Source organism: Dasypus novemcinctus, chromosome 8 (genome assembly GCF_030445035.2).
Source record: "Dasypus novemcinctus isolate mDasNov1 chromosome 8, mDasNov1.1.hap2, whole genome shotgun sequence".
Taxonomy (NCBI): Eukaryota; Metazoa; Chordata; class Mammalia; order Cingulata; family Dasypodidae; genus Dasypus; species Dasypus novemcinctus.
In genome coordinates this window covers 92,387,481-92,413,019 of record NC_080680.1, presented here as the reverse complement: position 1 = coordinate 92,413,019, position 25,539 = coordinate 92,387,481, and the positions used below count along the sequence as shown (strand labels likewise).

General features: G+C 39.2%; 1 protein-coding gene across 1 annotated transcript in view; it reads right to left on the bottom strand.

Annotated features, from left to right (window-relative positions):
- The window catches only part of SCAI (suppressor of cancer cell invasion), a 191,179-nt gene that overhangs the window by 71,522 nt on the left and 94,118 nt on the right, over positions 1 to 25,539 (bottom strand). The window contains exons 4-6 of the mRNA XM_058302397.2: positions 11,538 to 11,633; positions 10,929 to 11,015; positions 9,720 to 9,818 (exon numbers count right to left, since the gene is read on the bottom strand). Of these exons, the coding sequence (XP_058158380.1) occupies positions 9,720 to 9,818; positions 10,929 to 11,015; positions 11,538 to 11,633 (282 nt within the window). The remainder of the gene's footprint in view (positions 1 to 9,719; positions 9,819 to 10,928; positions 11,016 to 11,537; positions 11,634 to 25,539) is intronic.

Here is a 25,539-nt window from a genome sequence, read left to right as displayed (position 1 = left end):
CATATTCCAGCCTACAGCTGAGATTGGGAAGAAGCTGAGCCCATGGAGCCTTAGGAGGAAGCAGCAGCCCAGGAAGAAGAGACTAGAGACCACCTTGCTTCAACAGGTGGCAACTGACTTTGTGAGAAAGAAACATTGAGTAGGACTTTTTAAGGCCTTGTAACTGTAAGTTTTTACCCCTAATAAATACCCTTCATAAAAGGATTTCTGGTACTTTGCATCATTACCCCTTTGGCAGACTAATATACCAATCTCAACAAGAAAAACCTAGTGAAGAAGGAAACTGACCTCCAGAGTAAATTCATCAAGATACACAGATGCCTAGATAACAGAAAAAATTATAAAACATATGAAGAAACAGAAAGACATGGCCCAGTTTAAGGAATAAATTAAATCATGGAGGAGATGCAGAATTTGGAACAACAAATCAAAGATGTTCAAACAAATCTGCTAAATCAATTAAAGGAGATGAAAGAAAGTGTGGCTAAAGAAATAGTTTGTGTGAGCACAAATAAGAATTTGAAAATATAAAAAAAAAATTATAGGGATGAGAGACACAATAGAGAGATTAAAAATATACTAGAAGCATACAACAGCAGATTTGAACAGGCAGAGGAAAGAACCAGAGGGCTGTAAGACATGACAGCTGAAATCTTACAGACAGAAGATAGAGAAAAGAATAGGAAAAGTTGAGCAGGGTCTCAGGGATTTGAACGACTGTACAAAGTGCCCAAATATAAGCATCATGGGTATCCAGGAAGGAGAAGAGAAGGGAAGAGGGTCATAAAGAATATTTGAGGGAGCAGATATAGCTCAGTTGGTTGAGTGCCTGCTTTCCATGTACAAGGTCTTACGTTCAATCCCTGATGCCTCCTAAAATACTTACGGAGGACATAAATATATGAGTTCAAGAAGTGAAATGTGGAAAGCTGACTTGGCCCAGTGGTTAGGGTGTCCATCTACCACATGGGAGGTCCATGGTTCAAACCCTGGGCCTCCTTGACCCGAGTGGAGCTGGCCCATGTGCAGTGCTGATGAGTGCAAGAAGTGCCGTGCCATGCAGGGGTGTCCCCCGCGTAGGGGAGCCCCATGCACAAGGAGTGCATCCCGTAAGGAGAGCCGCCCAGCAAAAAAGAAAGTGCAGCCTGCCCAGGAATGGCACCACCCACATGGAGAGCTGACACAAGATGACACAAGAAAAAGAACTGACAACAATAGAAGTGGATAAAGAAGATGCAGCAAGTAAACACAGAGAACAGACAACAACCTGGGGGGGGGGGAGAAGGGGAGAAAAACAAACAAACAAACAAACAAATAAATAAATAAGTGAAACGTACTCCAACTGAATAAATCCTAATCACCTTCTACAGACACATACTGACCACAAAGTCAAACACCAAAGATAAGGAGAGAATCCTGAAAGCAGAAAGAGAAAAGTGATTCATCATGTACAAGAGAAACACTAGAAGACTAAATGCAGATTTCTCATCAGAAACTGTGGAAGTGAAAAGGCAGTGGTATGGTACATTGAAGGTACTGTAAGAGAAAACCTGCCAGTCAAAAATTCTTTACTGGGTAAAAAATTTGTCCTTCAAAAATGAGGGAGAGTTTAAAATATTCACAGATAAACAGAAACTGAGAGAGTTTATCAACAAAAGAATTGTCCTACAAGCTACAGGAGAGCTCTACAGCCTGAAAGAAAAGACAGGAAATAGAGGTTTGGAGGAGGGTATAGAAATGAAGATAGTCAGCAAGGGTAACTAAAAGGGTAAAAAGAAAAACAAAAATAAGATATGTCATATAAAAATCAAAGGATAAAATGGTTGAAGTAAGTACTGCCTACACAGTAATATCATTAAATGTTATTGGATTAAACTCCCCAAACAAAAGGCACCAATGGCAGAATGGATAAAAAAACATAATCCATCTCTATGCTATTTACACTGAGGCTCACCTTAAATCCAAGGACACAAATGGCTGAAAGTGAATAGTCGGAAAAAAAATAATCCATGCAAACAGTGACAAAGTAAGAGCTGCGGTAGCTCTTATATCTGACAAAAAAGACTTTAAACTGTTATAAGAGACAAAAAAGGACACTATATATTAATAAAAGGGACAATTAACAAATAAGAAAAGACAATTAAACATTTATGCACCTAACCAGAATGCCCCAAAATACATGAAGCAAACAGTGGCAAAACTGAAGGGAAATACATGTTTCTACAATAATTGTGGGAGATGTCAATGTATCACTTTTCTTTTTTTAAGATTTTTAATTTTTTAATTTATTTCTCTCTGCTTCCCCACCCCCCCTCCCCAGTTGTCTGCCCTCTGTGTCCATTCGCTGTGTGTTCTTCTGTGTCCCCTTGTATTCTTGTCAGCGGCACCAGGAATCTGTGTCTTTTTTTGTTGTGTCATCTTGCTGCGTCAGCTCTGTGTGTGTGTGGCACCACTCCTGGGTAAGCTGTGCTTTTTTTGTGCTGGGCAGCTCTCTTTATGGGGCACACTCCTTGTGCATGGGGCTCTCCCCTATGTGGGGGACACCCCTGTGTGGCACAGCACTCCTTGCACGCATTAGTACTGCGTGGGCCAGCTCATCACACGGGTCAGGAGGCCCAAGGTTTGAACCCTGGACCTCCCATGTGGTAGGCAGACGCTCTCTCCATTGAGCCAAATCCGCTTCTCAATATATCACTCTTATGAATAGATAGAACACATAGTCAGAGAATCAGTAAGGAAATAGAGAACTTGAATAAAATGATAAATGAACTAGACCCAACAGACATTTACAGAACTTTAAACCACAAATCAGCAGGATATACATTCTTCTCAAGTGTTCATAGACTCTTCTTCAGGATAGATCACATGTTCAGTCACAAAATAAGTAACAATACATTTAAACAGACTGAAATTATACAAAGCACTTCCTCTGACTATAATGGAATGAAGGTGGAAATCAATGACACATCGAGAAATGGAAATTAACAAATATTTGGAGGTTAAACAACAGACTTAAAAAAAAAAAGATTTATTTATTTATTTCTCTCCCCACCCCCCCACCCCCGCTCCAGTTGTCTGTTCTCTGTGTCTATCTGCTGCACGTTCTTCTTTGTCCACTTCTGTTGTTGTCAGCGGCACGGGAATCTATGTTTCTTTTTGTTGCATCATCTTGTGTCAGCTCTGTGTGTGTGGCACCATTCCTGGGCAGGCTGAACTTTCTTTTGCACTGGGCAGCTCTCCTTATGGGGTACACTCCTACTGCGTGGGGTTCCCCTTTGCGGGGGACACCCCTGCGTGGCATGGCACTCCTTGGGTGCATCAGCACTGTGCATGGGCCAGCTCTACATGGGTCAAGGAGGCCCAGGGTTTGAACCATGGACCTCCCATGTGGTAGATGGACGCCCTAACCACTGGGCCAAGTTCGCTTCCCAACAAGACTCTTAATCAATGGGACAAAGAAGAAACAGTAAGAGAAATTCATAAATAACTTGAGGCAAATGAAAACAAGAACACAACATATTAATATTTATGGGATGCAGCAAAGGCAGTGCTAAGAGGCACACCTGGAGGAACGAGTTAACAGGAGAATAAACTAAACCAAAAGTTGGTTTTTTGAGATCAGTAAAACTGACATACCCTTAGCTAGAATGACAAAGACAAAAAGAGAGAAGATGCACATAAACAAAAATCAGAACTGAGAGAAGGAACATTACTACTGACCCTAGAGAAATAAAAAAGATCGTAAGAGGATATAATGAACAACTGTATGCCCATAAATTGGACAACCTAGATGAAATGTACAATTTCCTATAAAAACTCAAACAATCTACACTGACTCTAGAAAAATTAGAAGACTTCAACAAACCAATCACAAGTAAAGAGACTGAATCTGTCATCAAAACCTCCCAAGAAAGAAAAGAACAGGACCAGATGGCTTCAACACAGGTGTATTCTACCAATCATTCAAAGAAGAATTAATACCAATCCTCTGCTCAAACTCTTTCAAAATATTGAAAAGAAGGGAACACTACCTAACTCATTTTAGGAAGACAACATCACCTGAATACCAAAGCCACATGAAGATACTATAAGAAAAGACAATTACAGACCCAATTTCCCTAATGAATGTAGATGGAAAAATTCTCAACAAAATACTTGAAAATCGAATCCAATTGCACATTAAAAGAATTATAGGGAAACGGACTTTGGCCCAGTGGTTAGGGCGTCCGTCTACCATATGGGAGGTCCGCGGTTCAAACCCCAGGCCTCCTTGACCCGTGTGGAGCTGGCCATGCGCAGCGCTGATGCGCGCAAGGAGTGCCGTGCCACGCAAGGGTGTCCCCTGCGTGGGGGAGCCCCACGCGCAAGGAGTGTGCCCATGAGGAAAGTCGCCCAGCGTGAAAAGAAAGAGCAGCCTGCCCAGGAATGGCGCCGCCCACACTTTCCATGCCGCTGATGACAACGGAAGCGGACAAAGAAACAAGACGCAGCAAATAGACACCAAGAACAGACAACCAGGGGAGGGGGGGAAATTAAATAAATAAATAAATCTTTAAAAAAAAAAAAAAAAAAGAATTATAAACCATGATCAAGTGGGTTTTATACCAGGTATGCAAGGGTGGTTCAACATAAGAAAATCAATTAATCTAATATACCACATTAACAAATCAAGGGAAATGAACTTGGCCCAGTGGTTAGGGTGTCTGTCTACAACCCGTGTGGAGCTGGCCCATGCGCAGTGCTGATGCACGCAAGGAGTGCCCTGCCACGCAGGGGTGTCCCCCGCGTAGGGGAGCCCCACACGCAAGGAGTATGCCCCATAAGGAGAGCCGCCCAGCACGAAAAGTGCAGCCTGCCCAGGAATGGCGCCGCCCACACTTCCCGTGCTGTTGACGACAACAGAAGCGGACAAAGAAACAAGACGCAGCAAATAGACACAAAGAACAGACAACCGGGGTGGCGGGGGGGATTAAATAAATAAATCAATCTTTTTAAAAAAAATCGAAGAGGAAAAACCCCATGAATATCTCAACTGACACAGAAAAAGCATTCTGACAAAACCCAGGATCTTCTCTTGATATAAACACTTTGAAAGGTAGGAATAGAAGGAAATTTCCTCAACATGATAAGGGCATATATGAAAAAGCCAGTTAGCATCATACTCAATGGTGTAAGACCGAAAGCTTTTCCTCTAAGATGTGGAACAAGTCAAAGATGCCCACTGTCACCACTGTTATTCAACATTGTGCTAGAAGTTCTAGCTAGAGCAATTAGGCAAGAAAAAGAAATAAAAGGCATCCATATTGGAAAGGAAGAACTAAAATTTTCACTATTTGCAGATGACACAATAATATATTTAGAAAGTCCCAAAAAATTTACAACAAAGCTACTAGAGCTAATAAATTCAGCAAATGGGCCGGATACAAGATCAACATAAGAAAATCAGTAGTGTTTCTATACACTTAAAGTGAGAAATCTGAGGAGGAAATCAAGGAAAAAATTCCATTCACAAGAGCAACTAAAAGAATCAAATGTCAGAAATAATTTAACCAAGGATGTACAGGACCTGTACAGAGAAAACAACAAAACAATGATAAAAGAAATCAAAGACATAAATAAATAGAGGGATATTCTGTGTTCATGGATTAGAAGACTAAATATTGTTAAGATGTCAAGTCTACCCAAAATGTATGGATTCAATACCCAACCAAAATCCAACAGCCTACTGTGCTGAAATGGAAAAGGCAATGTATTAGTCAGCCAAAGGGGTGATAATACAAAATACTAGAAATCTGTTGGCATATATAAAGGGTATTTATTTGGGGTAGAAGCTTCCAGTCACAAGGGCATGAAGTGTAAGTTATTTTCCTCACCAAAGTCTGTTACCATGTGTTGGAGCAAGTTGGCTGTTGATGTCTGCAAGGGTTCAGGCTTCCTCTTTCTCTTCCTCTCCAAGGTCCACGGTCCCAGCTTCTTCCAATATCAGTTGTAGGCTGGGATAAGTCTAGTCTTTCTCCTGGGCTCAGCTGCTCTGCTCTCTCCACAAGGCCAGCTATAAACTATCAGAAGAATGGCTCATCTCTCTCCTGGGGCCTCTGCTGTGTCTAATGAAGCTTGTCTCTTTCCTCACATATCTGCTTCTCTGTGCATTTACTTCACGTGGCTCCAAGGATCAACACTCCTCTGCCTTGTTTTCGCTGTGAGTCCGCACCCACCAAAGGGGCAGGGATGCAAAGTCCTACTGATGTGGCCTAATCAAAGCCTAAATAATAACCTAATCAAGTAAGAGTGAAACTTCTGAATCCAATACAATCTAATATGCCCAAAGGAACAAATCATTTTACAAACATAATCCAGTATCAATTTTTGGAATTCATAAACAATATCAGACTGTTAAAGGCAATCATCAAATTTATTTAAGGGTAAGGGAACTCAGATAGCTAAAAAATCTTTAAAAGGAAGAACAAAGTTAGAGGACACACACTTCCTAAACTTAAAGCAAAATACAAAGCTACAGTGGCCAAAAACAGTATCATAACAGCATAAAGACAGATATATTGACCAATGGAATTGAATGAGAGTTCAGAAATGCACCCTTACATCTATAGTCAGTTGATTTTTGACAAGACTGCCAAGTAAACTCAACTGTAACAGAACAATCTCTTCAACAAATGGTGCTGGGAGATCTGGATATCCATAGCTAAAAGAATGAAAGAGGACCCATATCTCACACCTTTCACAAAATTTAGTTCAAAATGGATCTAAGACCTGCACAAAAGAGCCAGGACCATAAAACTCCTAGAAGAAAATGTAGGGAAGCATCTTCATGATATTGTGGTAGGCAATGCTTTCTCAGATTTACACCCAAATCTCAAGCAACAACAACAAAATAGATAAATGGGACTCCCTCAAAATTAAATACTTTTGTACTTCAAAGGACTTTGTCAAGAACCTGCAAAGGCAGCCTCCTCAATGGGAGATAATATTTGGAAACCAACTATCTGATAAGGGCTTAATATCCAGAATATATAAAGAAATTCTACAGTTAGACAATAAAAAGACAAACAACTCAATTAAAAAAGGGGCAAAAGAACTGAATAATTTTCCAAAGAGGAAATATAAATGGCTAAAAAGCACATGGAAAGATGCTAAATATCACTAGCTATTAGGGAAAGGCAAATCAAAACCTCAATGAGATACCTTCTCACTACTACTAGAATGACCTCTATTAAACAGAAAACTACAAATATTGGAGAGGATGTGGAGAAACAGGAACACTTATTCACTGCTGGTGGAAATGTAAAATGGTACAACCAGTATAGAAGATAGTCTGGTGGTTCCTCAGGAAGCTAAGTATAGAACTGCCATATGATCTGGCAATCCCACAACTAGACAAATACTCAGAAGAACTGAGAGCAGGGATATGAACATTTGCACACTAATAATTACAGTGGTATTATGCACAATTGCCAAAAGATAGAAGCAACCCAGGTGTCCATTAACCCAATGCATGAATAAACAAAATTTGGTATATATACACAATTGAATATTATTCAGCTATAAAAAGGAATGAAGTTCTGAATCATGGGAAAACATGGATGAACCTTGAGGACACTGTGTTCAGCTAGACACAAAAGGACAAATATTGTATGATCTGACTGAACTGAAAAAGTTAGAATAAGCAAACCCATAGAATCAGAATCTAGAATACAGGTCCTCAGGGTACAGGTGGGGATAGGGAACAGGGAGCTGATGCTTGATTTGTACAGAATTTCTATATAGGTTGATCGTAAATATTTGGAAATGGATAGAGGTGATGGGTAGCACATTATTATGAGTGCTGAATCAATGGCATGCTTGTGGTTGAAAGAAGTTTAGGGCTGTGTTTGTCACTAGAAGGAAAGCTATAGGATGAAGCATGGGACTGTATAACATAATCAACCCTGTTGTAGATGATGACTGTGGTTATAAGTACAAATATAAGAATGTTCTTTCGTGAACTAGGACAAATGTATGTCACTATTACAAGGTGTTTATTATGGGAAAAAATATACCTAATGCAATCTATGGACTATAGTTAAAAGTAATAGTTAATATTCTTTCACCAGTTGTAACAAAGGCAGCACATCAATGCTAAGTTCAATAATAGGGGAGTATAAAGGGTGTGAAGTTTTTCTTCTTGGAGCAATGAAAATATTCTAAGATTGATCGTGGTAATGAATACACAACTCTGTGAAAATATTGAGAGCCACTGATCATTCACTTTGCTTTTTAAAAAAGATTTATCTTTTATTTACTTCTCTCCCCTCCCTGTCCCCGCCTCCCCCCCTCAAGTATCTGCTCTCTGTGTCCGTTTGCTGTGTGTTCTTCTGTGTCCGCTTGTATTCTTGTCAGCAGCACCAGGAATCTGTGTCTCTTTTTGTTGCATCATCTTGCTGCCATCAGCTCCCCGTGTGTGCAGCGCCACTTCTGGTGAGGCTGCGCATTTTTCGCACTGGGCGGATCTCCTTACAGGGCACACTCCTTGCGCGTGGGGCTCCCCTATGCAGGGGACACCCCTGCGTGGCCTGGCACTCCTTGCACACATCAGCACTGTGCATGGGCCAGCTCACCACATGGGTCAGGAGGCCTAGGGTTTGAACCCTGGATCTCCCATGTGGTAGGCGGATGCTCTATCAGTTGAGCCAAATCCGATTCCCTGATCATTCACTTTGGATGGATTTTATGGTATGTGAATAAAACTGCTTAAAAAAAAAAAAAAACTGAGAGGACTGAAGCAAGGTGATGACAAAAAGGCACCAAATGGTAAAATGTAGAATTCAGGATCTACATGACTTTTGTATCAAGCAAACTCCTCTAGACAAGCTTCAAAAAGATGTGCAAGGGAAGGAAGGGGATTTACAAGAGTGGGGCTTTCCAAAAAATGTCTCTGCTTAGCTGGAGGGCTCAGGATAGTTAACTACAAAGTGTTCTCTGAAAAAACATGTCAAAACTATATTTTCTTTCACTGCTGAGAGAGTATAATCTTTTCACTATAACTGTGAGTTCTGTTGCTGGAGATAGAGAGAACATTCAGATCTTCTGTGTCTGACTGAACTCTCTCTCTCAACAATTCTTGGAATGCAAGCAATTGTTGTCTCTGTCAGACCCTATCTGAACAGAATTTGAAGGCTAATTTCTTTGACAATTCCATCTTAATCTGAAATTAATAACATTATACTCTACCCTCAGCTGAAACATGTCTGTAACCCTCCTAACAAGTTAGCTTCTGAAGGGGAAATAGCACACTTTTTTTCTTTTCCTTTTTCCAATCGTGCCTAAGCATTTACCACAATGCCAGACTAGATATATAAAAAGTGCTCAAAGATTTCTACTGGGTATGAATGAATTCTATACAATTCCTTTTCCTTTCAACAGTGGAGCTATTCAACTTAAAAACCACATTACAGTCATAAAAGAAATGAAGAAATAACCCCAACCTTCTCCTATGCTCTGACTCTGTCCTGGTATTATGACACCTGTTACAATATCTATAATATTTATTGCTTTTAGGTAATTATGTACCTCTGTATGCTCAAGGAGGCCTAGTACATAGTAAAGATTCAATAAAGCTTGCTAAATGGATTAAAGTTATAAAGAAATGTGTGCTTTTCTGCATACTTTACACATAGACTAAAGACTTTTTTCCTCACCTTTCTAAAAACATAATAGGTGCATACCTGTCCTCTTTATTGACTTGAGAATAATACGATCTTTGTCTGATTGCAGAATAGAAGGAGAAAGCCTCATTCAGATAGCTGGTCTCAGATGTGCGTAAGCTATGAGAAAAAAAATTTAATTTAAAATTTGAGTGTCTCCAATGCTTCACCATGATAAACAGTTGTGCATCCATTGTTCTACTCCTCTACATGAGGGGAAGGAATTTGAATCTGCAGGGCAATAATCAAATCACTCTCAAAATGTATAAAAATAATGGTGATTTTTTTAAAAAATCCCCTTGCTCCCAAGCCTTATTTGATGGCAACTGAAAGTACAAAGTATTCTTGTTCCTCCAAGGGACTTTTCAGACAGTATTCCATCCAGTTAAATCTTTTCTACCTTGGACCAGACCTTTCATGACCTTTCTCAAATTCATACATAGTCACTTATCCTTTGCTCTATTTCTTTCTTTTTCTCACAGAACTCAGAAATGAACTAATCCATATTAATCTTCAGGGGATAAGGATGAGCTATGCTCCCTATTTAACATGTCTAGTTTCACTAAGGTCTTTTTAAGAAAATATCCTACAAAGACAGTGATTTTAATGGTGGAAATTTGGGGTGACACACCAAACGAAAGATATCTATGCAGAGAAAGGAATTTTTTTGCCTCTTAAATTATAAATAGTTCAAGCCACTTTATTGAATACTTGGTATTACTTCATGATAGTGAAATTAAACTAAAAGGAGCTCTGTATGAGACATGGGTGGGATTATATGGATGTTATTGCTCTAAACAGTTAGCAAAAGTATTCTTATCCACCTCCTATTACTTTTCAGACATATCCAAATAGTATGAGTTTTTAAAGTACTGTCCTCAAAACTCATTCAGAAATACAAGCTATGATTTGTCTCTGCATGGTATCAAAATAGAACTATAAATCCATTTAGCACAAACCATTTATTTAAAACCAAGACCAAACTCCTTTAAGTCAGAAATAAGTCTGATAAGATGAATTGTTTGGAAGGCTAACCTTTGAAGCAAATAATGTAACTGTGATTATGGAAGGATGTTGCCTTGATCAATGTCATCTGAACCATTAGGGTTTCATTTTAAATTCAGCATTTTCCTTGCTAGGATGTGGCCAGATTATCTACTTCTGATCCTTCATGCTGTGCTAAATATAATCAGGAGAACTCTTTATTCTTTCCATGTGCAATCCACTTACTAATAATGGTAGTAAAGCTGCCCAATCTTGGAAGCAATTTCACCTATTTGCCACCGCTTCAAGCCATATCGATTATCCAAGACTTGTCTGTTTTATACAGGAGACAAGAAATAGAAAATAAGACAGTATAAATTTTAAAAATTAAGTCAAGTATATAAACTCAACAGGATAAAATACCATCTAATTCAGCAAAATGCAGGAATGAACAATCTTGCAACTAAATTAAAAAGTATTTGCTATTTAATATAAATATAAAAAGAAGCTCCTTTGAGCTATGTACATAAAAAAGAAGAAATATCCCCCCATTATCTTTGACCAATAAACAATACTCTTGGACTGAAAGCATGAATCATCCCACTCATGTTACCATGACTAAATCTGAACCATTTTGTATAAAGCTTATGTCTTAAAAAATGAGGTAAAAACACTCTATTTTAAAACCTTAAATGAACAGGAAAATAAATCCATTTGTTTTCATATGGGTCAGGAAGATGAAATACATTATTTTAAAGTAACCAAGAGAAAAGTAGTGAAGTAGTAAAGGTCAAAACTATGACTAATATAAAATGGGTCCTTCACAAATCTCCTTTAACTGTAAAATTCCTTTACCTATGTTGCTGTTGGAACTTCCAGAGTTTGGTGTAAACATCAAAAGTTCTTCCAAAATAGGACTGCCACTGTTTCTGTCCATATTGTGGTAAATCTCTGTAATAACAAAGAAATATATATTAATTTTAAATCTCTTGTTATTTGGAAATTAAATCTTGTGATAGTAAAAACAATGGATTTTGAAACACATTCAGGCTTTCTTAAAAAAGAAAATTAGAAGTTTTGTAGCAGGGAAGCGGACTTGGCCCAATGGATAGGGCATCTGCCTACCACATGGGAAGTCTGTGGTTCAAACCCCCGGCCTCCTTGACCCGTGTGGAGCTAGCCCATGTGCAGTGCTGATGCGCGCAAGGAGTGCCGTGCCACGCAGGAGTGTCCCCCATGTAGGGGAGCCCCACGCGCAAGGAGTGCGCCCCGTAAGGAGAGCCGCCCAGTGTGAAAGGAAGTGCAGCCTGTCCAAGAATGGCACCGCACACACAGAGAGCTGATACAAGAAGATGACGCAACAAAAAGAAACACAGATTCCTGGTAAGGAGATAAGGAGAGAAGCAGTCACAGAAGAACACACAGCACATGGAAACAGAGAGCAGACAACTGGGGGTGGGGAGGGGAGAGAAAAAGAAGTTTTGTAGAAGAAATAGTTCTATAAGAAGGCTGAAGGACATGTCCTTTCCTAATTTTCCCTTTTCCTCTCAGTTCATTCTTAGTCTCCTTTGTGGAAACCTCTCCCCTGAGGTTTGTCTTTCTCTTCTCTCTCCTTAGATTATTTTATTCATGCTCACCTATACAGTGGTAACTTCCAAATATTTATCATCAGTTCAGAACTCTGCAGTTTGAAAAATGCTGCTTTAGGGAATATATCTAAACATGTATGTGTAGGTGGTATTGTTACTATAAAGCATTCTATCTGCTCCCTTTCAGAGATATATACATGCCTGTTCTTGGGCCTGGTGACTTCAGTATATGCCTTTGAGAGACAAATACTCCCCTACTCTATGAACATGGGGCCAAGCTATGCAACTTGCTTTGACCAATGAAATGTAATAGTAAGTTATCTATATCATGTCTGAGGAGAATATTTAAGAGATGTTACATGGTTCAGCATTTTCACTTTTCCCACTGACCTAAGACCAAGATAGGGCTCCTATACAGATTGGGTAACAAACCACTCCAAAACTCAGCAATGTACAATAAAAACCATTTAATAGCTCCTGATTCTTTGGGCAGGCAATTTGAACTGGGCTCAGCTGGGCAGTTCTCCTGGTCTCAGCCAGACTCATTCATGCACCAAACAGCTGGTGGTCAATGGCCTTTGTCAAAACATCCAGGAGTCGCATAGCTGGCGACTAGGGTGCTGGGACATATGTTTCTCATCTTTTAAGAGGCTAGCTTGGATTTGTTCACAGGAGGGTAGTTGCAAGGGTCCCAAAAGCAGAAAAGAGAAGGCAGCCTACAATGTACATTTTTCTTTCCAAATCCCTGTTGGCATCAAGTTTGCTACTGTCCCACTGGTCAAAGCAAATCTCAAGAGAGAGTGGAAGAGGGGGGAAACTCAAGGGCATGGATCGAGGGAAAGCAATTAAAGCTACCATTTTTACAAAGAATCCCTTTCTCCCATCCTTTTTACTCAACTTTGAAAATAATATGTCTCTTGGAAAACAAAAAGCCTATTAAATTTTTTAATGTAATATTTTAAAAAAATGAATAAAAAAAATAATAACAGCAAAAAAAAAAAGTACAAAGCAAGAAGTGAAAAATACTCTATTTCTTCTCACCTCAAATCTAGTTCCTGGAAATTTTCGAGAGTAACATAACCAAGTTGGCAGACTGAGATGCCCCCAGGTTCTATCCCCACAGAGAATCTTTAAACAACTAGCAAGAACAGGCATGGTTCTAAGAACCATCTTTCTTAGAGCGCCGGAAAACAGTTAAAGGGGCAGTAAGAGTTGCAACTGGGTGTGTATCAAGTCAAGGAAAAGTCAACTTTAAAATGGCAGAAAAACTCCTGGCACCATTAGGGAAATGCAAATCATAACCACAATGATACACCTCTTCACACCTACTAAAATGGCTATTATTAAAAAATGGAAAGTGCTGATGAGGATGCAGATATAAATACAGATCCTTGGGCATTGTTGGTGGGAAGTAAAATGGTGCAAACACTGTGGAAAACAGTTTCACAGTTGCTCAAAAAGTTGAACACATAATTACCATATGATCCAGTAATCACACTTGTAAGTAAATACCTAAAAGAACTGAAAGTGGGACTTGAACAGATATCTGTACAACAAAATTCATGGCAGCATTATTCACAACAGCCAAGAAATGGAAGCAACCCAAGTGTCTATCAATTGATAAACAAAATGTAGTATATACATACAATGGAATATTATCCAGTTATAAAAAGGATTGGAGTTCTAATACATATTAAAACATGGATGAACTTTGGAAATAAACCAGACACAAAAGAACAAATATTGTACAATCCCATTTATATGAAATACCTAGAATATGCAAATTCATAGTGAGAAAGATTAGAGGCTACAAGGGGTGAGGCTGGGAGTGGAGAACAGAGTTAATGTTTAAAAGGTACAGAATTTCTGTTTGAGATGATGAAAAAGTTTTAGTACTGGATGATGGTAATGGTGGTACAATGTTATGAATGTAATTAACACTATTGAATTGTATAATTGAAAGTGGTTAAAATGGGAAATGCTATGTTATACATATATGCTACCATGTTAATTTTTTAAAAAGAATGCATTTTCTATGTACATTTAAGCACATATGTGAATTTTTCTATTATTTCACATAATGGGATCATACTATCTGTATAAAATGTTCTGCAACTTGCTTTTTTTACCTAGGAATAAATGAGGCCTCTTCAATGCACTCAAGAGTTAAAAAATTATTTATTGGTGTATAATAATGAACGAATTTATTTAATATAAATAATCCCTTCCTGATGGGCATTTATAATGTTTCCAATTTTTCCCTAGGATAAAAATACCACAATAAACATATTTTTACTAATAAACTTGAATATTATATGGTAATGATAGAAAGGTAAGTTCCAATAAATGGAAACAATAAAAGAACATTTGCATTTCTGTACCAAGTGCTAAGGCAATGGGTAAGAAATAAAAAGGTTTTCCTACTGAAAATTTTCCAGCAGACAGCATGACAAGTTAGCAACTGCATTTTTAAATCCATTTCTATTATTATAAGTGAAATTTCATTCCAAGTTACAGAAAAAAGTTAACTGTGCATACTAGTTTTTCCACATGTAGGCAAGTTTCCATCTGTTTTATGTCTTTGTGTATCTTGTAGTGAGAGGTTGATTTGGAAGAGCTAATCAGATATTCCTAAATGTAAGCTACACCTATAATCTTTATAACTGTTATTAAGTAGCTGCTGGTGGAAAGAACTCTTGGATACTTTTTTAAAGATACTGTTTAGCCTTCTTTTTTAAAAAAAATTATGTGACTGAGGATTGAACCTGGGACCTTGTAGGAAGCAGGTGCTCAACCACTGAGCTATATCTGCTCCTCAGTGAAAGTTGGTTTTCTTGTTTGTTTGTTTGTTTTACGGAGGTACCAGAGATCAAACCCAGTACCTTGTACTTGGGAAGGAGTTGCTCAATCACTTGAGATATATCTGCTCCCCTAGGCAAATTTTAAAACGAGCACTTGCTGCAAATTTCTGTGAGTTTCCAAAACTGGTAAGTTTAATAATCTCCAGTTATACATCAAGTTAAGAGAAAAAATTAGAACTCAATGTTTTATTTCATGACCATACAATTTCAGGTTTCCAGTAGAAAGGGCTATAAAGGAAAAGAATTTTGCACGGGGCTGAACGTACTGGTCAGAAAGTTAAAATAAAGAAGACTTTCTGATTTAAAACTACATACAATGTTGCCTAAATCTATACTATTTTCCTCAAAAGAATTTAGAGAGAAGCAGACTTGGCCCAGTGGTTAGGGCGTCCATCTACCACATGGGAGGTCCACGGCTCAAACCCCGGGCCTCCTTGACCCGTGTGGAGCTGGCCCACGTGCAGTGCTGATGCCCGCAAGGAGTGCCATGTCACGCAGGGGTGTCCCCGCAAAGGGGAGCCCCATGCACAAGGAGTGCATCCCGTAAGGAGAGCCGCCCAGTGCAAAAGAAAGTGCAGCCTGCCCAAGAATGGCGCCACACACAAGGAGAACTGACACAAGACCACGCAACAAAAAGAAACACAGATTCCTGTGCCACTGACAACAATAGAAGTGGACAAAGAAGAACACGCAGCAAATAGACACAGAGAACAGACAACCGGGACAGGAGGGAAAGGGAGAGAAATAAATAAATAAATCTTAAAAAAAAAAAAAGAATTTAGAAAATCTATAAAGATAGCAGTTTTTCAAATACTTTTAAAATTTTAATTAAATTTAATTTGCTAAAGGATATGATCACCTTTTTCCTGAGACATATCATAGAAGCTAATGTACAAACCACTATAATATGATTAGAGTATAAAGTCAAGATAACTTTGTAAAGAGCTTTACAATTTATTTTTTATTTTATTTAATTTATTCTCCCCTCCCCTCCAAACGCCTGAGCTTGCTGCCTGCTCTCTGTGTCCATTTGCTGTGTGTTCTTCTGTGTCTGCTTGTCTTCTCTTCTTGTCTTGTCTTTATGAGGCACCAGGAACCGATCCTGGGACCTCGGACATGGAAAATAGGCATTCAGTCACTTGAGCCACCTCAGCTTCCTGGTTTGTTGTGTCTCTCATTGTCTTTCCTCTGTGTCTCTTTCTTGCATCATCTTGCAGCATGGGCCAGCTCTTTGTGGCACTGGCCAGCTCACCTTCACCAGGAAGCCCCAGGAAACAGACCTGAGACCCCCACATTTGGTAGACGGAAGCCCAATCACTTGAGCCACATCCACTTCCCTGTAAAGAGCTTTAGAGTTTACAAGTAAGGTACTTTGTAAAGAGCTTGGTTTGGTTTTAAACTCTGACTATATCACTTGGTCATTATTGCTGTCAGTAAAGATGGGAAATTAGTGGTTTGTACAATTAAATTAAAAGGGGTTCTGTGAATTACTCTATAAGTTAAATTTTGCAAAGGTACCTGTGTTGTAAATTGGCTGCTACAATTCTTTTTCCATGGCTTCAAAGAAAAGTGAAAGTATGACATTAATCTATTTTTCATTCAACTCTATAAAAATGTCCAGAGACCAAGGTAGAGAGAACAGTACAAATGATCAAACCTGATTCTCAGAGATGTTTCAAATGTAACTTTGAGGTGTCAAAACTCAGGAAATTTCTTTCAAGCTTATATAAACCCACTATCTTTATTAAATTTAATTGGCTACGATCATTGATGCCTGCCTATTCCTAAATCCAAGTCCCATGAACACTTTTCAGTTCTTCTCATATCAGCCCTCTTTATGTCACACATTCTTCACCATTTCCTTGCCATTTTATAACTCTCTCCTCTTTCTGTTCTCACAATCTCTTTCCTCAGTCTGGTCCTTAAATGATTGGCTTCTCCAGGATATGTATGTGCACACACTCACACTCACACATAAACACAATAAACTGAGGTTCAGAAAGTTGTCTGAATGTCAGGTAAAGCAAATGAGAATTAAGGGAGAGTCTAATTGTATCATCCTTTGTGGCCCTGAGAAACAGGATTCTTGTTGTGAAAGAAAAAAATATAGATGTTAATAAAAAGAAATTAAATTAAAAACCTGTAGTCGTAAACTTGAATTTTAAGTAGCAATATGAACTCACAGTTGATTTTTTCTCAATGAAAACATATAAATATTTCCTAACACTGAAAATGCCAAGAAACAATGATCAACCCAACAGAAGTGAATATCCTGAGTACCTAGAAAGTGTGTTAAAATACCATTTCCAACCAAAAGAAACCTGGACCTCTTGGAGAAATGGCTAAATACAGATCTGGACTGTGATGGTTAGGCTAATGTGTCAACTAGGCCAGGTAACTGTGCCCAATCGTTTGGTCAAGTAAGCACGAGGCTAACTCTAAGGACATTTATGGAGTTTAGTCACCAGTGAGTTTACTGCATAGATAGCTGATTACATCTACATTAATCAGGGAGATTGCCATTGCAATGAGTGACACTTTATCCAATCAGTTGAATGCCTTAAAAGGGGAAATGATTTCAGCATTCAGAGATAATTTCCCAGCTCGTCTTTGGACACCCAACGTCTCCCAGAAACTCCTCAAGGACCTTCATTGGACTTTCATCGGAGCCCCTGGGTTGTAACCTGCCTGAAGAACCTGGACTTATGCATCCCCACGGTCACCTGAGAGACTCTTACAAAATCTCATACTATTGATAGATATCTCCAGCTGATTCTGTTTCTCTAGAGAACCCTGACTAATACATGGACTAAGGAATGTAAAAGATAAGGTTGAAATATCTTGTCATACCAGTTGCAAGAAAGCCATCAAAGACATGTAAGGTTATCTAAAAAAGATCAAAAGCCAATTTGAAAAGACTACCCATAGCCAAAGATGGGACAAATTAAGAGTCAATAAAGGGAAGAGGACGTGGCTCAATGGATAGAGCATCTGCCTACCATATGGGAGGTCCAGGGTTCAATACCCAGGGCCTCCTGACCTGTGTGGTGAGCTGGCGCTTGTGCAGTGCTGCCATGTGTAAGGAGTGCTGTGCCACGTAGGGGTTTCTCCCACATAGAGGAGCCCCATGCTCAAGAGGTGCACGCTACATTGAGCCACCCTGCATGAGAAAAGCACAGCCCGCCCAGGAGTGGTACCGCACACATGGAGAGCTGGCACAGCAAGATGATGCAACCAAAAAGAGACACAGATTCCCAGTGCTGCTGAGAATACAAGCGGACACAAGAGGAACACATCAAATGGACACAAGAGAGCAGAAAACGGGGAAGGGGGGATTGGAAGGGGAGAGGGAAAAAAATCTAAAAAAAAAAAAAAGAGTCAACAGAGAAATAGTTATAATGGATTAAAAGTCATCACATGTGTTTAAATCTATAATTTTATAATAATACCCCCCAAATTTTAATGGTCAACTTTGGAGGATGATGAGCAAACTCATTACCATGAAAACTGTTAAGTAAAAGGAAGGAATCAAGCATTTGTCCTGCTTTCCCTATGAGTAGTGTAATGCTGGTTTACAAAATGGCAGAAAAGAGAAAAACATTGTGATTTGTATTGGGGCATATGGAGGGCACTTGGGAAGGTGGCAAAGTTCTCTCTCTTGACCTGAATGGTGGTAATAAGGGTGTTTGCATGACAATAATCCATTGAGCTATATATTTATATTTATTTTGTTTTGTTCTCAATAACTTTTTATAATTTAAAAGAAAATTAAAAACTTATTTTGAAAAAATGAAAAGAATAAAAATAAACTCATTAACTACAAACCTGTTCTATGCAATCAAGTAACTACTAGCCACTTGTGCTCCTGAGCACTTCAAATGTGCTAAAGGAACTGAAATGTATATAAATGTAAAATATTCACTATATTCCAAAGAGTTAATACGAAAAAAAGAACGTAAAACATCCCAAGAATTTTTCTATATTGATTTATGTGTTGAAATAAAATATTTTGGATATACTACGTCAAATAAAATACATTATTGAATTAATTTGAGTTGTTCTTTTTTTTAAAAAAAGATTTATTTCTCTCCCCTCCACTCCGCAGTTGTCTGCTCTCTGTGTCCATTTGCTGTGTGTTCTTCTGTGACTCCTTCTCTCCTTATCAGTGGCACCAGGAATCTGCATTTCTTTTTTTTTTTTAAAGATTTATTTTTTAATTTATTTCTCTTCCCTTCCCCTGCCCCCCACCAGTTGCCTGCTCTGTGTTCATTTGCTGTATGTTCTTCTGTGACCACTTCTATCCTTATCAGCGGCACCGGGAATCTGTGTTTCTTTTTGTTGCATCATCTTGTTGTGTCAGCTCTCCATGTGTGCGGTGTCATTCCTGGGCAGGTTGCACTTACTTTCGCGCTGGGCGGCTCTCCTTACGGGGTACACTCCTTGTGCGTAGGGCTCCCCTATGCAGGGAACACCCCTGCGTAGCACGGCACTCCTTGCACGCATCAGCACTGCTCATGGGCCAGCTCTACACGGGTCAAGGAGGCCCGGGGTTTGAACTGTGTACCTCCCATGTGGTAGGCGGATGCCCTATCTATCCATTGGGCCAAGTCTGCTTCCCTGTGTTTCTTTTTGTTGCGTCATCGTGCTGTGTCAGCTTTCCATGTGTGCGGCGCCATTCCTGGGCAGGCTGCACTTTCTTTCCTGCTGGGCGGCTCTCCTTAGGGGGTGCACTCCTTGCGCGTGGGGCTCCCCTACATGGGGGACACCCCTGTGTGGCACGGAACTCCTTACGTGCATCAGCACTGCGCATGGGCCAGCGTCACGTGGGTCAAGGAGGCCCAGGGTTTGAACCGCGGACCTTCCATATGGTAGGCGGACACCCTACCCATAGGGCCAAATCCACTTCTCTGAGTTGTTCTTTATATATTAAAATATATAGGGAAGCGAATGTGGCTCAAGTGATAGGGCCTCCTCCTACCATATGGGAGGACCAGGGTTTGATCCCTGGGGCCTCCTGGTGAAAAAGAAGACAAGAAAGTGTGCCTGCGTGGTGAGCTGAGTGCCTGCATGGTGAGCCAAGTGCCCATGCAGCAAGCCGAGTGTCTGTGCGGTGAGCCAGTCTGCGTGAGACACACAGCAAGATGATGACTCAACAAAAGAGAGACAAAGGGGAGAGTCAAGGTGAAGTGCAGCAGAGACCAGGAACTGAAGTGGCACAATTGACAGGGAACCTCACCGCTACGCAGGGGACACCCCTGCATGGCATGGCACTCCTTGGGCGCATCAGCACTGCGCATGGGCCAGCTCCACATGGGTCAAGGAGGCCCGGGGTTTGAACCACGGACTCCCATGTGGTAGGCAGACGCCCTATCCATTGGGCCAAGTTTTCCCCCTGCAAGTACATTTTCTCCCTACATGAAATATGTAAAATAATATTTAAAATCCACTTTAGTGGGCATACAATGTATAAAGATGTAATCTGAAATGAAAAAATAGGAAGTGAGAAAGACAGAGATAGATTCTGAAACAAGATTTGTACTATTAATAGTAAAATAAGGTTGTTGTGAGGTTACGATTTCTGTGGTAATTACAAAGTAAGAAAAAAAATATAGAGAAACTGAAAGAAAGGAATCAAAACGGTACACTAAAAAAATCAGCTAAATATATATTTTAAAAAGGAGTAATGGTATAATAATAGCAGCTATGCACAGCAGGGAAAGCATATTGGGACTGAGAGGTGATTATTAGGGGTAGAGCACTTTTGTCTGGTTTTTGTTTTCTATCATTATTATTAATATTGGAATAATGAAAATGCTCTAATAATGACTGAAGTAATGAATGAACAACTATGTGATAATACCAAATACAACTGATCGTACACCTTGGGTGGACTGTATATTTTATTAATATTTATCAATAAAATTAATTAAAAATGACAGGTTGGCAGAATGGATTAAAAAACATGATCAAACTATATATTGTTTATAGGAGACTCATCTTAGATGCAAAGACACAAATAGGCTGAAAATGAATGTGCATTTGTAAAATACCTGTGTTTATTGTAGATAAGGTTATTTCATATTTAAGCTTTTTAGAAATAGTGAGGTGACAACGTATGATAAAAAGTAGAATAGGTGAACTAAAAATTCTATTTATAAATATCTTTTTGTTAAATGAATAGAAAAGGAGCATCTTTCACATGGAATTGTTAAAATAACCTCTGGAGTATGTATCAGGATTTTTGTTCATTAAATTGGCTGTAGAGGGGCAGAAGAAGTGCAATGGGAGGGATGGATGCAGATGTGTTCCTATTTCCATTTTGATTCTAACCACTGATGTAAGTGTACATCTCTTGGCTATACCACAGGGAAGCATTGTTAAATAATTCAATGCAAACACATTCTTGCTAATAATTCAATATTAATCTGATAATGAATTCTCTTAGAAGCATTATACTTACTGTACTCTATTGCTTTATTTCTCATTTTAAATTAAGCATTAAAGGAATGCAGTATTTGTAACTGTGCCAATATATAGAGGCCTGTTGCCATTTTTGTCTCTTGTGAAATGTTTGTTCCCAAGAAAGGCAGGAATATATTTTTTCCCAATTGAGTTGATGTCATGTGTTCTTGGTTATCACAATACCTTATGGCTTTGGAACTGTGAATTGGTAAATATGGTAAATATTCATGATGTGTGAAGAAGCATGATACATTCTGTGTGATCTCAACCATAGAAATATATTCTCAGTTGTAAGTATACACACATAGGACCTAGACAGATACATCAAACCATAAACTTGTGATTCTGTATGACTTTTGTGTCCTTTGCTTCTTGTATTTTTCAGTTTTCTATATTGCACAATTAACTTAAATGTTTGAAAACAATGCTATTTAAAAAAAGAGAGATTAACAAAAGTTGGTTCTTTGAAAACAGCAGTAAAATTGACAAATGCTTAGGTAGACTGATAAAGAAAAAGGGAGAAGATGCAAATAAAATCAGAAACGAGAAGGATGACATTACTACTGATACCACAGAAATAAAAAAAGATTATAGGAGGATACTATGAACAATTGTATGCCAACAAATTAGACAACTTAGATGAAACGGACAAAATTCCTAGAAATATATGAACAACCTACAATGACTCCAGAAGAAACAGAAGCTCTCAACCGAACAATTAGAAGAGACTGAATCAGTCATCAAAAACCTCCCCCCAAAAAGCACAGACCTAGATGGCTTCAAAGGTGAATTCTACCAATCATTGCAAGAAGAATTAATACCAATCCTGCTCCAACTCTTCCAAAATACTGAAGGCGGGGGGGGGTGGGGCAGACTTGGCCCAGTGGTTAGGGCGTCCGTCTACCACATGGGAGGTCCGTGGTTCAAACCCCGGGCTTCCTTGACCCGTGTGGAGCTGGCCCATGCGCAGTGCTGATGCGTGCAAGGAGTGCCCTGCCATGCAGGGGTGTCCCCCGCGCAGGGGAGCCCCATGCGCAAGGAGTGCGCCCCCTAAGGAGAACCGCCCAGCGGGAAAGAAAGTGCAGCCTGCCCAGGAATGGTGCAGCCCACACAGAGAAATGACACAGGATGACGTGGACAAAGATGCAGCAAATAGACACAGAGAACAGACAACCAGGGTCGGGGGGAAGGGGAGAGAAATAAATAAATAAATAAAATCTTTAAAAAAAAAAAAAAAAGAATTATACATACGACCAAATGGTTTTTTTCCCAGGTATGTAAGGGTGGTCCAACATAAGAAAATCAGTTAATGTAACATACCAATTAACAAATTGAAGGAGGAAAAAATTCACTTGATCACTCAGTTGATGCAGAAAAGGCATTGACAAAATTCAGGATCCTTTCTTAATAAAGATATTTAGAAAAATAGGAATAGAAGGAAACTTCCTCATCATGATAAAGGGCATATAGGAAAAATCCACAGTTATCATCATACTCAGTGGGTAAATACTTAAAGCTTTCCCTCTAAGATCTGAAACAAGAAAAGGATGCCCACTGTCATGACTCTTATTCAATACTTGTACTACATGTTCTAACCAAAAAATTAGGCAAGAAAAAGAAATAAAAGGCATTCAAATTAGAAAGGGGGAAGCAGATGTGGCTCAAGTGATTAGGCCTCCACCTACCATATTTGATCCCTACGACCTCCTGGTTTGATCCCTAGGACCTTCTGGTGAAAAAGAAGAAGAGAAAGCATGCCTGTGCCCACGTGGTAAGCTGAGTACCTATGTGAGTGCCCGCATGGTGAGCCAAGTGCTCATGTTGTGAGCCAGTGCCTGCGCAGTGAGCCAGTGCCCGCGCAAGGCAGTCACACAGCAATATGATAAGGCAACAACAACAAAAAAAGAGATGAAGGGGAGAGTCAAAATGAAGCACAGCAGGGACCAGGAACTGAGGTGGCGCAATTGACAGGGAACCTCTCTCCATATCAGAGGTCCCCAGGATCAAATCCCTCTGAGTCCTAGAGGAGAAAGATGAGAAGTCAAAAGGAGAAATAGATACAGAAGGTCACACAGTGAATGGACATAGCAAAAACAGCAGAGTAGGGGTGGGGGAGGGGAAAAATAAATCTTTTTTTAAAAATTAGAAAGGAAGAAATAAAACACTATTTGCAGATGACATGATCTTATATTTAGAAAGTTCCAAAAAATATACAACGCTGCTAGAGCTAATAAATGAAATCAGGAAAGTGATAGGGTACAAGATCAACAAGCAAAAATCAAAGTGTTTCTATATACTAGTAATGAGCAATCTGATGAGGAAATCAACAACAACAAAAAAAATCCATTTACAATAGCAACCAAAAGAATGAAATACTAGGAATAAATTTAACCAAGGATATAAAGGACCTATACACAGAAAACTATAAATTTTGCCATAAGAAATTAAAGAAAACTTAAATAAATGGAAGGATATTCCATGTTCATGGATTGGAAGATTAAACATCATTAAGCAATGTCAATTCTACCCAAAATATGTACAAATTCAACACAATCCCAATCAAAATTCCAACAGCCTACTTTGCAGAAATGGAAAAGCCAATTATTAAATTTATTTGGAAGGGTGAGGGACCCCAAATAGCCAAAAACATCCCAGAAAAGAAGAACAAAGTTGGAGGACTCACATTTTCTGACTTTAAAGCATATCAAAAAGGGGAAGAAGTGGACTTGGCCCAATGCACAGGGCGTCCGCCTACCACATGGGAGGTCCACAGTTCAAACCCTGGGCCTCCTTGACCCGTGTAGAGCTGGCCCATGCGCAGTACTGATGTGCGCAAGGAGTGCCCTGCCACGCAGGGGTGTGCCCCGCGAAGGGGAGCCCCATGTGCAAGGGAGCCCCACACGCAAGGAGAGCGCCCCATAAGAAGAGCTGCCCAGCACAAATGAAAGTGCAGCCTACCCAAGAATGGCACCAGCACGCGCGGACAGCTGACACAAGATGATGCAACAAAAAGAAACACAGATAAGGTGCTGCTGATAAGGACAGAAGCAGTCACAAAAGAACACAGTGAATGGACACAGAGAGCAGACAACTGGCTGGGGGGGGGGAGAGAAATAAATAAAAAATAAATCTTAAAAAAAAAGCTACAGTGGTTAAGACAGCATGGTATTGGCACAAGGATATCAACCAATGGAATCAAATTTACATGAACTAATTATAATGAGCAAACTCACAGAGTTAGAATCTAGAATATAGTTTACCAGAGGATAGACTGGGGTTAGAGAACTGGGGAGCTGAATGCTTAATTTGTACAGAATTTCTATATATGTTGATTGTAAAGGTTTGGAAATGGATGGAGGTACCGGTAGCACATTATTTTGACAGTTATTAACAGTGCTGAATAAAGTATGAGGTTGAAAGGGGCAGTTTTGGGTCTAGTATGTTACTAGAATAAAAGTTAGAAGATAAAACAGTACAAGTATAAAACGTTCCTTCATGAATTATCAAATGTACTACACTAATAAAAGGTGTTAATAATTGGGTGGTATATGGGGGGAAATACACCTAATATAAACTATGGGATACGGTTAATAGTACTATTTTAATATTCTTTCATCAATTGTAACAAAGGTACCACACAAATGCAAAGTGTCAACAAAAGGGGAATATATGGGAATAGTATATTTTTTACATGACTTTTCTGTAAACCTATAACTTTTCTACTTAAAAAAAATAATTTTTAAGTCATTATGCTAAGTAAAAAAAAGCAGACACAAAATTGTCATGTATTGTATGATTACATTTATGTAAAATAAATATGAACACATCTATAGAGACAGAAATAGATTATTGACTATGTATGGCTGGGGAAGGATTGAGGGATTGAAAGGTGAGAGATAAGAGGTTTTCTTTTTTGGAGTTATGAATATGTTATAAAATTGACAG